The 12,722-nt window shown below is 35.6% G+C and overlaps 1 protein-coding gene across 1 annotated transcript in view; it reads left to right on the top strand.

Annotated features, from left to right (window-relative positions):
• Nucleotides 1-12,722, top strand: part of LOC136233778 (alpha-farnesene synthase-like) — a 41,404-nt gene that overhangs the window by 15,660 nt on the left and 13,022 nt on the right. The window contains exons 7-8 of the mRNA XM_066023469.1: nucleotides 11,518-11,668; nucleotides 12,154-12,402. Coding sequence (XP_065879541.1) covers nucleotides 11,518-11,668; nucleotides 12,154-12,402 — 400 coding nt within the window. The remainder of the gene's footprint in view (nucleotides 1-11,517; nucleotides 11,669-12,153; nucleotides 12,403-12,722) is intronic.

Raw genomic sequence — 12,722 nt, 5'->3', positions numbered from 1 at the left:
ACTGGAGCTACGTGCAACTGTTGGTTGTTTTTTACTTTTCCAATAAATTAAAGAATTTCCCAAAAACACAGTAAAAGTTGTTACTGATCTGCGAGTATCTACACAGCTCCCCCAATCAGAATCATTGAACGCCCTTAGTTGTAATTGTGAATTGGCTGGATAAAAGAGACATTGTGCTGGAGACTTCTTTAAATACCTCAAAATTCTATGCACAGCCTGCAAGTGAGTATCTGTGGGACAGTCAAGGAATTGACTAAGATTATTGACAGCAAAGGATATATCTGGCCTTGTGTTTGCCAAGTAAATCAGCTTTCCCACCAGTTTTCTGTAACATGTCTTGTCTTCTAGAAGATGTCAAGAATCCTTTGATAACTTGACAGATGCATCCATAGGAGTGTCTGCTGGTTTGCAGGCTAAAAAACCCGTCTCTGCAAGCAAATCTAGTACATATTTCCTTTGAAAAATAGTAATCCCATTTTTATTTATTGCTACTTCTAACCCTAAAAAAAACTTTAATGTCCCAAGATCTTTGATCTTAAACTTATTATCCAAGAATAACTTGACAGATTGAATTTCATCAAGGTCATTACCAGTAAGAATTATATCATCAACATAAACTAATAACATAGTAATCTTATTGTTAACTTTTTTAACATAAAGTGAATGATCAAAAGGACACTTTTCATAATTACACTCAAGTAAAGCTTCTGCAAGTTTAAAGACCATTGTCTACTTGCTTGTTTCAACCCATACAAAGATTTAGTGAGTTTACAAACGGGATTAGCAATAGATGTTTTAAAACCTGGAGGTAAAGACATGTAAACAACTTCATCTAATCATCATGTAAGAAAGCATTATTAACATCCAACTGATATAAGTATGTAAAAAATTTATACCTTCTCTCTGTGTATACCCCTTTGCAACTAATCTAGCTTTATATCGTTCTAATGTACCATCTGACTTATATTTAACTTTAAAAATCCACCTAGCACCAATTGGCTTTACATTTTCAGGTAAAGAAACAACTTACCATATCTTAGTTCCTTCTAAAGCCTTAATTTCTGCTTCAATAGCCTTAACCCAACACTCATCTTGGATTGCTTCATTATATGTCTTAGGTTCAGGTATGATAGAAATGTTTAATAAAAACTTTCGATGAGTATCAGACAAGTTTTTATAAGAAATAACAGAAGACAATGGATATTTGGGACTTATGTTATGATTGTTATAACTAGATGTCACTTTTGGTTGAACAAAAGTAGAGAGTTGATTTAAATGAAAAACACTTAAGTAATCCGGTGCCTTTCTAGCTCTAGTGGATTTCCTAATAGGAATAACAACACTAGATTGCACAACTTCGTCAGACATGGAATTCCCCTGTTCTTGTTCCTGTTCAGATACTAAAGTATTATCAATAACATCCATCCCCCAATGAACAGGAATACCGAAAACAGGAACACCCTCAAGCGTAACATAATGCATTTTAATAACTTGTGGAAAAATCCTTGATCGGAGCACTTCCCTGTGAGGCGCCGTTGGGATCGGCCGGGGACACTCCGATGCCAAAGTCAGTAATATTTTTGAGAATAAACTGTAAGCACAAAAGTAGAGAATCAGTAAGTGTACCTTTGATCCTAGGAAGCTGGGGTATTTATATAGGTTTTTGTAACCTTCAGAATTAATGGGGAAGCAGGTGAAGAGTCATGTCATTACTCATCTTTAATTGCTATCAATTCTCCATTAATCCCAGCATTTATCCTTGAAACCCTCAGAGTTGGAGTATTCGAACAGTCAAGTCTTTATTCCCCTTTAATGACTATTAATTGCCATTTAATTGTATTTATTCCCATTCATGGATGGTAATAAAGGCGCCTTTTAGTATTCTTAGATCTGTCAAGGCGTATGTACGCTCTCCTTGAGAACAATGGCGGGTCTTGTCATGGTCCACGTGGCGTGGCATAATGCTGAAGACTCCTTCCTTTTTCTCATTATTTGCATATTCACCCCTGCATTAATCCTGCATTAATTATCATTAATTCCACATTAATCATGCATAAATATCTCTTTTAGAAGGAATAATTGTTTGCCATTATTTCTATTAATTTTCCCTTATTCCTTATTCAAGAATAATTTGGGTTGTTATCAGAAGCCCCCCTAAAGGTATAAAAAGCTCTTTAGGGCTGTCTAGATGGTGTTTTATTTTTCTATCTTGGAGGAAAGTGGACCCGCCCTAGATGGGATCATATATGGATATGATGCGCTTTTAGGGGTTTTTTCTTCTTCGTGGATAGGTGGTCAGCTGTATCCATGGTTAGCCTCTAGGGGCTTCTTGAGAGTTATATTTCCTTTAGAAATGGAATAACCCGCCCTTTATGGGACCATTTGTTCCTACCGCATAGGATTATGATTCGCCTTAGGGACTTTTTTTCTTCAGTTCTGCCATATTGAGGAGAATGACCCGACCTTAGGGATCAGTAAGAATGATCAGCCATTTAGGGACTTTTGTGCATTTTGTGGAGGGTTTTGGCACTCTAGGCACTTTCCTTTTTAGCCTTTACTCATTTTCCAAAGTGTTTTTACTTTGCATTTGTGAAGGCGAGACTTCGTTATTTCTATGATAAAGACGTGAATTCATTACTTTGATGAAGACGAGGCTTCATTACTTGGATGAAGATGAGGCTTCATTATTTGGAGATGAAGACGAGGCTTCATTAATTGGATGAAGACGAGGCTTCATTACTTGGATGAAGACGAGGCTTCATTATTTGGAGATGAAGACGAGGCTTCATTATTGGATGAACCCTTTTCTTTCCAGAACTATTTTTACTAATGCATTATATCTTTTAGCAAGTAACTTTTTAGAATCTGGTTTAGGATTTCTCCGATTGTTTAGGGTAGGTGGCCAGCCGTACCCCAATGTGTGAACCTTTGTGAAGGTTAGAAGCTTTTATTCCTGGTGAGGAAGTTAAGCTGCCTTAGGCGATCGATTTTGCTTCCTATCTTTGAGGTGAATCGATCCGCCGCCAGGTTTTGAGACTCTTCTTTGGAAAGAGTATTTGAGAGTGTAAAGTTCTCACGTCTGAGAAATGTTTTAACTCTGTCTCTGACGATGATCAATTGTTTCCTATCTTTGAGGTAGATCGATCCCCCGCTGAGATTATTGTTCTCCTATCTTTGAGGAGAAAGTTTAGGGTGTAATTTTCTCATGTTTGAGATAATTTTAACCCGCTTTTGATGGTGACCAATATTGTTCTTGTCTTTGAGGAGAGAGTTGAGCTCATTTGAAAGTTCCTGAGGGTCTGTGCTTCTTATCTTTGTGGAAAGGGGATCCGCCCGTGATGGGGATCAATTGTCCTATCTTTGAGGTAATTGATCTGTCTGTGGAACTTTTCATTTGCCAGCCACTGGGCGTATATCAGGAATAAAAGCTAGGCAAATGAATATAAGAAGTATGGCGAGAAAGAATAAATTATAAAATATAGGATACTATAACAGTTTAATGCACATATAAGAATACGTAAAAATACTGATTTTTAGGCCTATGGTTCTGTCTTTTCTGAGCAACTAGAACCGCATCCTCAATGATGTTTAACTTATGAGTAATCACATCTGGGCTTACTCCTGTGGGGATCTCATTCTCCTATGCAAATAGGCTTTCAGACTCAATGAGAACTTTCATAACATCCTCCTTGATCTCAGGTTTTAATCCTTTGGCGATCCGCACCCGCTTTCCATCAGCAATAAGGAGTGTTTCTGTGTCGCCCAAAGCTGTAGTGATAAGTTCATCTTCCTCACCTTCGTCATCTTTGAATTGTGGGCGGATCGATAGCGACGCCGAGTAGGTCTCTTGAACCGCCTTTTGGTTCCCGCTAATCATTATTCCTCCTTTGCTGGTGGGAATGTACATTGCCATACGACGGATGGAAATTAGGGCTGCAACCTCTGAGATGAACGGCCGCCCAAGAATGATGTTATAAGCTGATTGTCCATTCATAATAGAGAACTCCAGATCACCAATCCACGCTTGATCATCATCCGCCAGCTTGCATCCCAAAGTTACCTGGTCCTTGGTCCGAATAGTGTGACCTGTCACTCCCATGATGTCAACAATGGTTGTTTCTATTTGGATCGGATCAACCTTTAGTTTGGCGAATGCACCTATGGTGATGACATTGCAAGAACTGCCCGTGTCTACCATTACTCGCTTCATTTCATCTCTCATCCTTCAATTGTCAATGCATCTGTATGTGGAGAGATTACTGGACCTGTTTCTGCAAAAGGGGCAATTGAGGGATGTTTTATCCAGAATGGATATTTTTGCTTTTTCCACGGGTGGCTGATACACTGGTCCATCTGCTATGACATTAATGACACTTTTGAATTTCTTTTTGGGATCTGTCTTCTGATTGTCGTCTTGTTATTTGTTATTCTGGACAAAGCTATCTAGTTTGCCAGCTCCCAGCAAGCTTTAGTGTGGTGGCCAACCTGTAGTACGCTTTGGCATTTCTTCCAATGGTTACATGCTCCCCTCCTTTGGGTTCGAGATATGTAATGTCCCGCTTATATTGATTCTTTTCTTTTATATTGCCGCAAGTTGGAAGATTTAATCATTTTTTCCGCCTCGTACCCCATGATTCGCGCTGTGAATGGCGAATTCCTGTTAACTGGATGGCGTATCTTTCTGCATTGTTCTCTTGTCTATCCAGAGTGGCATGCACTCGCCTTTCAATCTCATCATTCGTGTGTTCAATGTTGAATCATGATGGTGAAGCCGGCTCTTGATCTTGATCTCGATCATGTTGAGGTTATGCTTGGAGCTATGGTTTAACGCGGATGGATGTTGTCACAACCGTGGGAGCCATTTTATCTAGCTTCGAATATCTTGTCTCCGCATCCTTCAACATTTTGCTAACATAATAGATGGAGAACTGCTAACCTTCTTCTTCTTGAATAACCACGGTGCACATAGCTTTATCCATGACAGATTGATACAAATGCAGGTCTCCCCTTCAGATTGGTCTGCTTATCAAGGGTGGTTCTGCTAGGAATTGTTTTATACCTTGATATGCTTGTTGACAATCTTTCTAGTACGATGATCCGCCCGTTCAACCTCTGGATCTTTCTCACCCATAGTGGGGCTTTCATTTAGGCGCTCTTTTCACCTTTTTCCTCGCATGGCTTTTATTTAGGCGCTCTTTTCACCTTTTTCCTCGCAGGGCTTTTTACTTTATCTGGATTTTCTCTAACTCCTTTTTTGCTAATGACATAGTCAATGAATTTTTCTGAAGTGACTCTGAATATACACTTCTCTGGATTGAGCTTTATTTTTCATGCTAGTGTTTGGCACTGGTTGCATTATTAGCAATTCCCTTGTACCTGTGGGTTAGCACTGAAAGAACTCCAGAAGTGGGGCATACCATGTCCATTATTAAAAGATTGTGGTAAGGCATAAAAGTTATATTCACTTACCTTGGGGATCAGTGGCTTGATCCACGGAACATACTTCATAGCAAAAGACTGTTTGCATTGGCCTTGTTGGCAAATATCATGTATAATGCAATGTCTCTTTATGGAATTTTTAGTTCATCTTGGAATCAACTTAATAATTCCTTCACGTTGGTCCCTGACTCTAGAATGAACTTAGTCAAAGGATAGAACCGAGTAAATATTATATGTCAAACAAATTCATAATAGAATTTTAATCGTGCTTGTTTTAATAATAATATCACGTATAACGGTCATAATCATAAAGATTTCTACTGCACATGAATATCATAATGAATTCTTAATAAATAACCATAATGAGAATGGTTTAAGAATAATGTCCTTTTGTATTTCAATGCGCATTAATATCCAAGATAGCATATTTATTTTAAACGTCATAAAAGTTATGACATTCTATATTGGGTAAGATATCTTACATAGTTGCTATTTACTTGCAATTAATATTGTGCATCCATACATTAATGGCATTCAGAGATCATTAAAGCCTCATTTGAATGAGGTGTAATTAAAGAAAGGTAAGTGATGATTTAATAATATAGTTATATATAAAATTACTCTTATATCATTTCATTTGTAAGAATAAAATAAAAGAGAAAGGGTAATTTTGGAAGAAAAATACATGTACCATGATTCTCCTCCAATTTGGAGTGTAAGGAAAATTACTCAAAATCCACTCTCACCTACCTTCACATACAATCCTCCAATCTTTAAGGAATTCTCATGTATATCCTAAGAATTTTGCATAAATTAATGTTCTGATCCGAAACCGACACTTGCACTATTTTGTAGTTAGCTTAGGACATGAAAGTTTTGTTTATCCCATTTGGTAATTCATCAGCCCATAATGGCCTTAATAGTTAGGGACAATTACAGGATAATTACAAATAGACTCAATATTTTCAAGTCTCTTGTGTTGGTAACAGAAATTCTAACAATGTCAAATAAACAGTTTTTATATGAATAGACACATCCTTGTAAAAAAGAGAATAAAATAACTGTTTGACAAAACAATATTCAAAAATATGAATTTCTGATATTAAAAGTACTATATAGGAGAAAAGCCATATATAGATGGTGAATTATACAAGGAAAAACCAAATATGATTTTTTTTTGTAATTTCTTCTAATAGTTATATGCATGTTCATCCAAAAGACCGACCAGATCTAAATCATTTGTAATTACATGAGCCCTTTTATGATATTTTAATATCAAATGACAAAATCACCTTGAATGGATGATTCTTTTTGTAAATCCCAAGATTACGGGTCTTATACAAGCGTTTGTACTAATTTAAGAATAATATCATATTATACTTGTCATGCATAAAAATATGAGGGCATAGTAAGCATGCAAGATTTAATGAAAGATTTGTGTCTATGACTTCATCTTTCACAGTTTATTAGATTTATCATAATAACATGTAATGATATTCATAGCACTTTATAAGAGTGAGGGATCTCAATTTTCTTTAATTAAAAATGGAATAAGAAAGGGGAGGAAACTTATCCTTTTCATCATAAAATTCCAGATTTAATGTAGAAAACTCTTTCCCACCAATATATGGAGAACTATATCTTTGGATCGATTTGTTGTACTGATTGAGCCAAAGTTTGAGATTGTGATTTCTATTCTGTTGACTCCATTGTTTTGTTCTTTGTGAAACTCTATACAATCAAGATTTTGTGATCTTCTGTTTGTTAGAGATCCACGTTCACCGCACCAATTGATAACTTGTGGAAAAATCCTTGATCGGAGCACTTCCCTGTGAGGCGCCGTTGGGATCGGCCGGGGACACTCCGATGCCAAAGTCAGTAATATTTCTGAGAATAAACTGTAAGCATAAAAGTAGAGAATCAGTAAGTGTACCTTTGATCCTGGAAGCTGGGGTATTTATATAGGTTTTTGTAACCTTCAGCATTAATGGGGAAGCAGGTGAAGAGTCATGTCATTACTCATCTTTAATTGCTATCAATTCTCCATTAATCCCAACATTTATTCTTTAAACCCTCAGAGTTGGAGTATTCGAACAGTCAAGTCTTTATTCCCCTTTAATGACTATTAATTGCCATTTAATTGTATTTATTCCCATTCATGGATGGTAATAAAGGAGCCTTTTGATATTCTTAGATCTGTCAAGGCGTATGTACACTCTCCTTGAGAACAATGGCGGGTCTTGTCATGGTCCACGTGGCGTGGCATAATGCTAAAGACTCCTTCCTTTTTCTCATTATTTGCATATTCACCCCTGCATTAATCTTGCATTAATTATCATTAATTCCACATTAATCATGCATAAATATCTCTTTTAGAAGGAATAATGGTTTGTCATTATTTCTATTAATTTTCCCTTATTCCTTATTCAAGAATAATTTGGGTTGTTATCACATTTGAACCTGGAAATCTATCTGGGGAACTACAGGTTTCTGCAAGCCATGTTGTCTGGCTAAAGTAAAATTCTTAAAATGTGACATCTCTAGAAATTACTATTCTCCTAGTAACCAGATCATATAATTTGAAACCTTTTGTATTTGCCTTATACCCTAAAAATACACAAGGATGGGCCTTAGAATCAAACTTAGTGTGCTTAGGTGTCAAAACAGTGGCAAAACTCAAACACCCAAAGACCCTAAGAGTGGCATAATCAGGTTTTTCTTTATATAATGTCTCAAAAGGTGTAGCATTGTGTAATATAGGTGTGGGTGTGATGTTTATTAAATTAACTGCATGAGTAACAAATTCAGTCCAAAAACACAATGGTAAACCAGATTGTATTTTAAGGGATCTAGCAATATTCATAATATGTTGATGTTTTCTCTTTACCACACTATTCTGTTGAGGTGTATAAGAGCAACTTGTTTGATGTACTATACCTTGATTTTGATAAAAATCATGCAAATGCAATTCATAAGCATTATCAATACTAACGGTTTTAATAGGCATATGGAATTAATGATTGTGCACAAACACACAAAACCCCTTAATAGCATGTGTAGCTTCAACTTTAGTTTGAAGTAAAGTCACCCATGTGTACCTACTGAAATCGTCTACCACAGTCATGAAATATCGATGGCCTATCAAAGAAGAAACTTTAAGAGGACCCCAAACATCAATATGTATTAAGTCAAAACATTCTTTAGTTACAGATGTGCTAATAGGAAAAGGCAGATGCTTTTGTTTAGCCAAAGGACACACTGCACAGGCAAAATCTGCACAAGCTGTACCAATCTTCCTCTGAGTTTTATTGTCCTGAAAAATACACATTGCATCTTTAAAAACTACCTCACATTGTGCATCTAATAATAACTTACTAATAGACAACAAATTGAAATTAAATCCAGGTATAAACAGCACATGCTTAAGCACAAGAGTATTTGTGATATGCACAGACCCAACAATATTGACAGAAATAACATTTCCATTAGGCAAAGTAACATGAATATTCGGAACATGCATTTGATCAAACAATAAATTCAAATTCATAACCATATGATCAGTGGCCCCTGAATCAACAACCCATCCAACATAATTTCCATGCTTAGAAGTACATGCCAAAAGAGAAGAGTTAAAATTGATACCTTCATAGTCAATATGACTAAAGTCAGATTGTAAAGTAGGCCCTGCAGTAGTAGCCAATGTCAAAGCATTGATAGAAGAACACTGCCCATTAGATCGACTAGGTTGTTGCCGTGCTTCAATTTTTTTCAAATAGGACATTAATTTCCGATATTGTTCATTAGAAATAAGTGCTGCATCATTTGATTGTTCTTGCCCATCTCCTGTAGTGCAATCTTCATCATTAGCAGTAACCATATTTGCAACTACACTCTTCTTTTTACCATTAGTAAATTTGAAGTTTGGAGGATATCCATGCTTTTTGTAGCATTGGTCTACGGTATGCCATTCCTTCCCACAAAAACTACACTTCTTGACAGTTGAATTGCCTTTCTTGTTGTGGAAACTAGTTTGAGCAAAATTGACCAATCTTGGTGTAGTTCCAATAGAAGTGAAATCCACACCTTCATGAACCTATCGTTCATGTTGAATAACCATATTGAACACTCTTTCAATAGTTGGGAGGTTGTCCATCATAAGAATTTGAGACTTTATGACAGAAAAATTTCTATTAAGTCCCCTCAAGAACTTAATGACATAATCTTGTGTTTGTTGTTCTTGAACCTTCTTAACAACCACACAATTCTCAGCATTGGGCACACAAGCACAAGATGGAATTGACCTAAAATTAGCCAATTCTTCCCATATAACTTGCAAACGAGTAAAGTAATCAGTTATTGATAAATCACCTTGTGAAAGTAAAGCAGTTTCATTTTGTAACTCTGCAATCCTCAAAAGATCCGACTGAGAGAATCGATTCTTCAAATTATCCCAAACTGCAGACGCTGTTTCAAACCAAGTAATACTCTAGGAAATTGAAGTGGAAACTGAATTCAGCCAAGATAAAACCAATTGATTGCAACGATTCCAAGATTGTAAATCTAATGCTGCTACTGTCGCCAGAGAAAGAGACCCATCAACAAATTTGAGTTTGTTCTTTGCAATCAATGATCGTTTAATTACTCGAGCCTATGAATGATAATCTTTGGCTCCATTTAAAACTTGTGAAACTAATGACTGAGAAGTATTCTCACTCGGATGTATATAGTAAACACTCGCTGGATTAGAAGAAGATTCCATCTGTGGTGCAGTAGAACTACTGATATTTTCAGTGGGTGCCATTGAAAGAGATTCTCAGATAGAAGAAGAAAAAATTTGTGAAAATTATTGCTCTGATACCATATCAAAACATAAACTAAGAATGGAGATCATAAAAGATCTAAAGATGACAATGAAAGAAGAAATTGATTAACCCAAAAAGAAAAATGTATCGTTTACAGTTTACAAGAAGTGAAGAATAACAGTTTGCTATCTTGTTTAAATAACCCATAATCCTTCAGTTATTCCCTCTAACTAACTAACCACTTAGTTTACAGATGTTAACTTTTCAACTTAATCCCTCATTTACTTACGTAACGATGTTAAAAAAAAGCTTAAGTGACATTCAAAATAAAATGATCATAACGTGTATTTTTGTGTTAATTTAAATAATAAATAGCTTGAATCTCCCATCAACTGTCCTTCAAGCTACTCAACAAAATCCATCCATTCCAGAAGTTCCATATTTTTTCAGTGGTTAATTTCAAATAAAATATCTGTAGTTTTAGGTTTTTGCATATCGATATTTGTGGTTTTTTTTGTTAACAAGCAAACCTTGTAGTCAGTATAGTTAGCCATTTTGGATTGACTTTACCAAATTTGACCGAAATGATTTATTTTTGGTACAAAAAACAAGAAGCTAAAAGCTATGAGGGTCCGAACATCCCAACTAGTTTGACACCCTAAAAAAAACCATATGTAACGGACCAATATTATTAAACCATACGTAACGTAACCATACGCAAATATATGTAACGGACATTAATTTATTTATTTATATATTAATATTTATTTTAAGTATAAATTTAATTTTTTATTATTAAAAATCATACATATGTATATTTAGGTGGGCTTATATGGACTGGACTTGTGATTTGATTTTTGAGTTCCGAGCTCAGCCCGGGCCGAACCCACCTAAATTAACAGCGGATTGGACTGGGTTTGGCCTAAGCAATTTTATACAAAAGCTTGTTGGATCCGGCCTGAGCTTGACCCAGTCCGGCCCATGAACAGATCTAAGCGAGAGTAATTCGACCAATTATGGAAAATTTGCATTCAGCGTTTGCGAGACTCTAATTGCCTTATAACCACCACCTGCATCGGAAATTACAGAAGCATCGCGTGGAGTGGTTGAAGCAGTTATAAGCTTATTACATTAACAATATGATGAATAAGTTTATTACATTAACATTTTGATAATTAACTTTTTTTTATCAGATTTAACTAACTGATTGTATAAATGTTTACTATAAAACTTCACTGATTGTTAATAGCTACTAACTACTTGACAAATAATTCAGGTGGGAAATTGGGGGTGAAGTTGAACATCTACCAGAATGTATGCAAATATGCCTTGAAGCACTCTACAATATGACTAATGAAATGACACTTGAGATTCATGCTCAAAAGGGGTTGGATTATGTTCCAACTCAATTTCACCTCAAGAAAGTGGTACATTTTTAAATACTCTCTTTCATCTGACATGACTAATTTTTACTGTTCAAAACGAAGGCCATCTCAACTGCCTATGCGCTCGAAATCGAGAATCCGTCTCAATTTTCTTCGATTATTCCCTTTAGGCGTTTTTTGGCCTCTAGCGGATTTTTAGCCGTTTGGACTCCGCCTAGGCCGCCTATGATATTTAAGTATATTTTATACAGCTGCAATTCGATTTTCAGGTCTGTGTTTTGTTAATATATAAATATTATTTAAAAAAAATGTTCTTGATTGTTATTAGAACCTATCTGTATAATTTCAAATACTTTCTTTTATGAAAAAAAATCATATCACATATATCTATTTTTGCAAACTTTTAAACCAAAGACATCTATTAATAAATAAGTCAAACCATACTTTGCCCAATTATATAAACTATATAATATGATTATGACACGGAAAAATACATATTAACACCTTTATTTTTATTTTATTTTCAGTGGGGAGATTTCTGTGAATCACTATTAATAGAAGCAAAATGGTTTAACAAGGGGCATATACCATCATTGGAAGAGTATCTAAAAAATGGTTGGATATCGTCTTCAGGCAGTCTCCTTTCTGTTCATTCATTTTTCTGTATCATGGATAGAGTAACACAAGAAACCATGGATTTTCTTGGAAGAAATCAAGATTTAATACACAATATTTCTTTGATAATCCGGCTCTGCAACGATTTGGGAACTTCTGTGGTAATTATATCTCTTCAAAAACTCCATAATCTTCTTCTAGGGTTTATGTATGCTACCCGGATAAAGAGTTCTTAGATCAAGTGGTCGAGGATCTGAATCCTGACAACGGGATAAATGGTTTTTTCCATGGTATTAGAGCCTTTGAGACCGAATAGTTGAGGGTCTGAAATTAGACAAATTCCATTGGTAAAACGGAATTTCCATACATAACATGAGTTTGTGTTGTATACGTTTCAGACTGAGTTTTAAATACCTCCACATATAAATAACTCTTAGACTTAAGCATGTACAATACAGTTCGGCTTTCTCATGTGTTGATT

This window comes from Euphorbia lathyris, chromosome 6 (genome assembly GCF_963576675.1).
Source record: "Euphorbia lathyris chromosome 6, ddEupLath1.1, whole genome shotgun sequence".
Classification (NCBI taxonomy): Eukaryota; Viridiplantae; Streptophyta; class Magnoliopsida; order Malpighiales; family Euphorbiaceae; genus Euphorbia; species Euphorbia lathyris.
The sequence above is the reverse complement of the archived record's forward strand: the minus strand, read 5'-3'. Positions and strand labels throughout refer to the sequence as shown.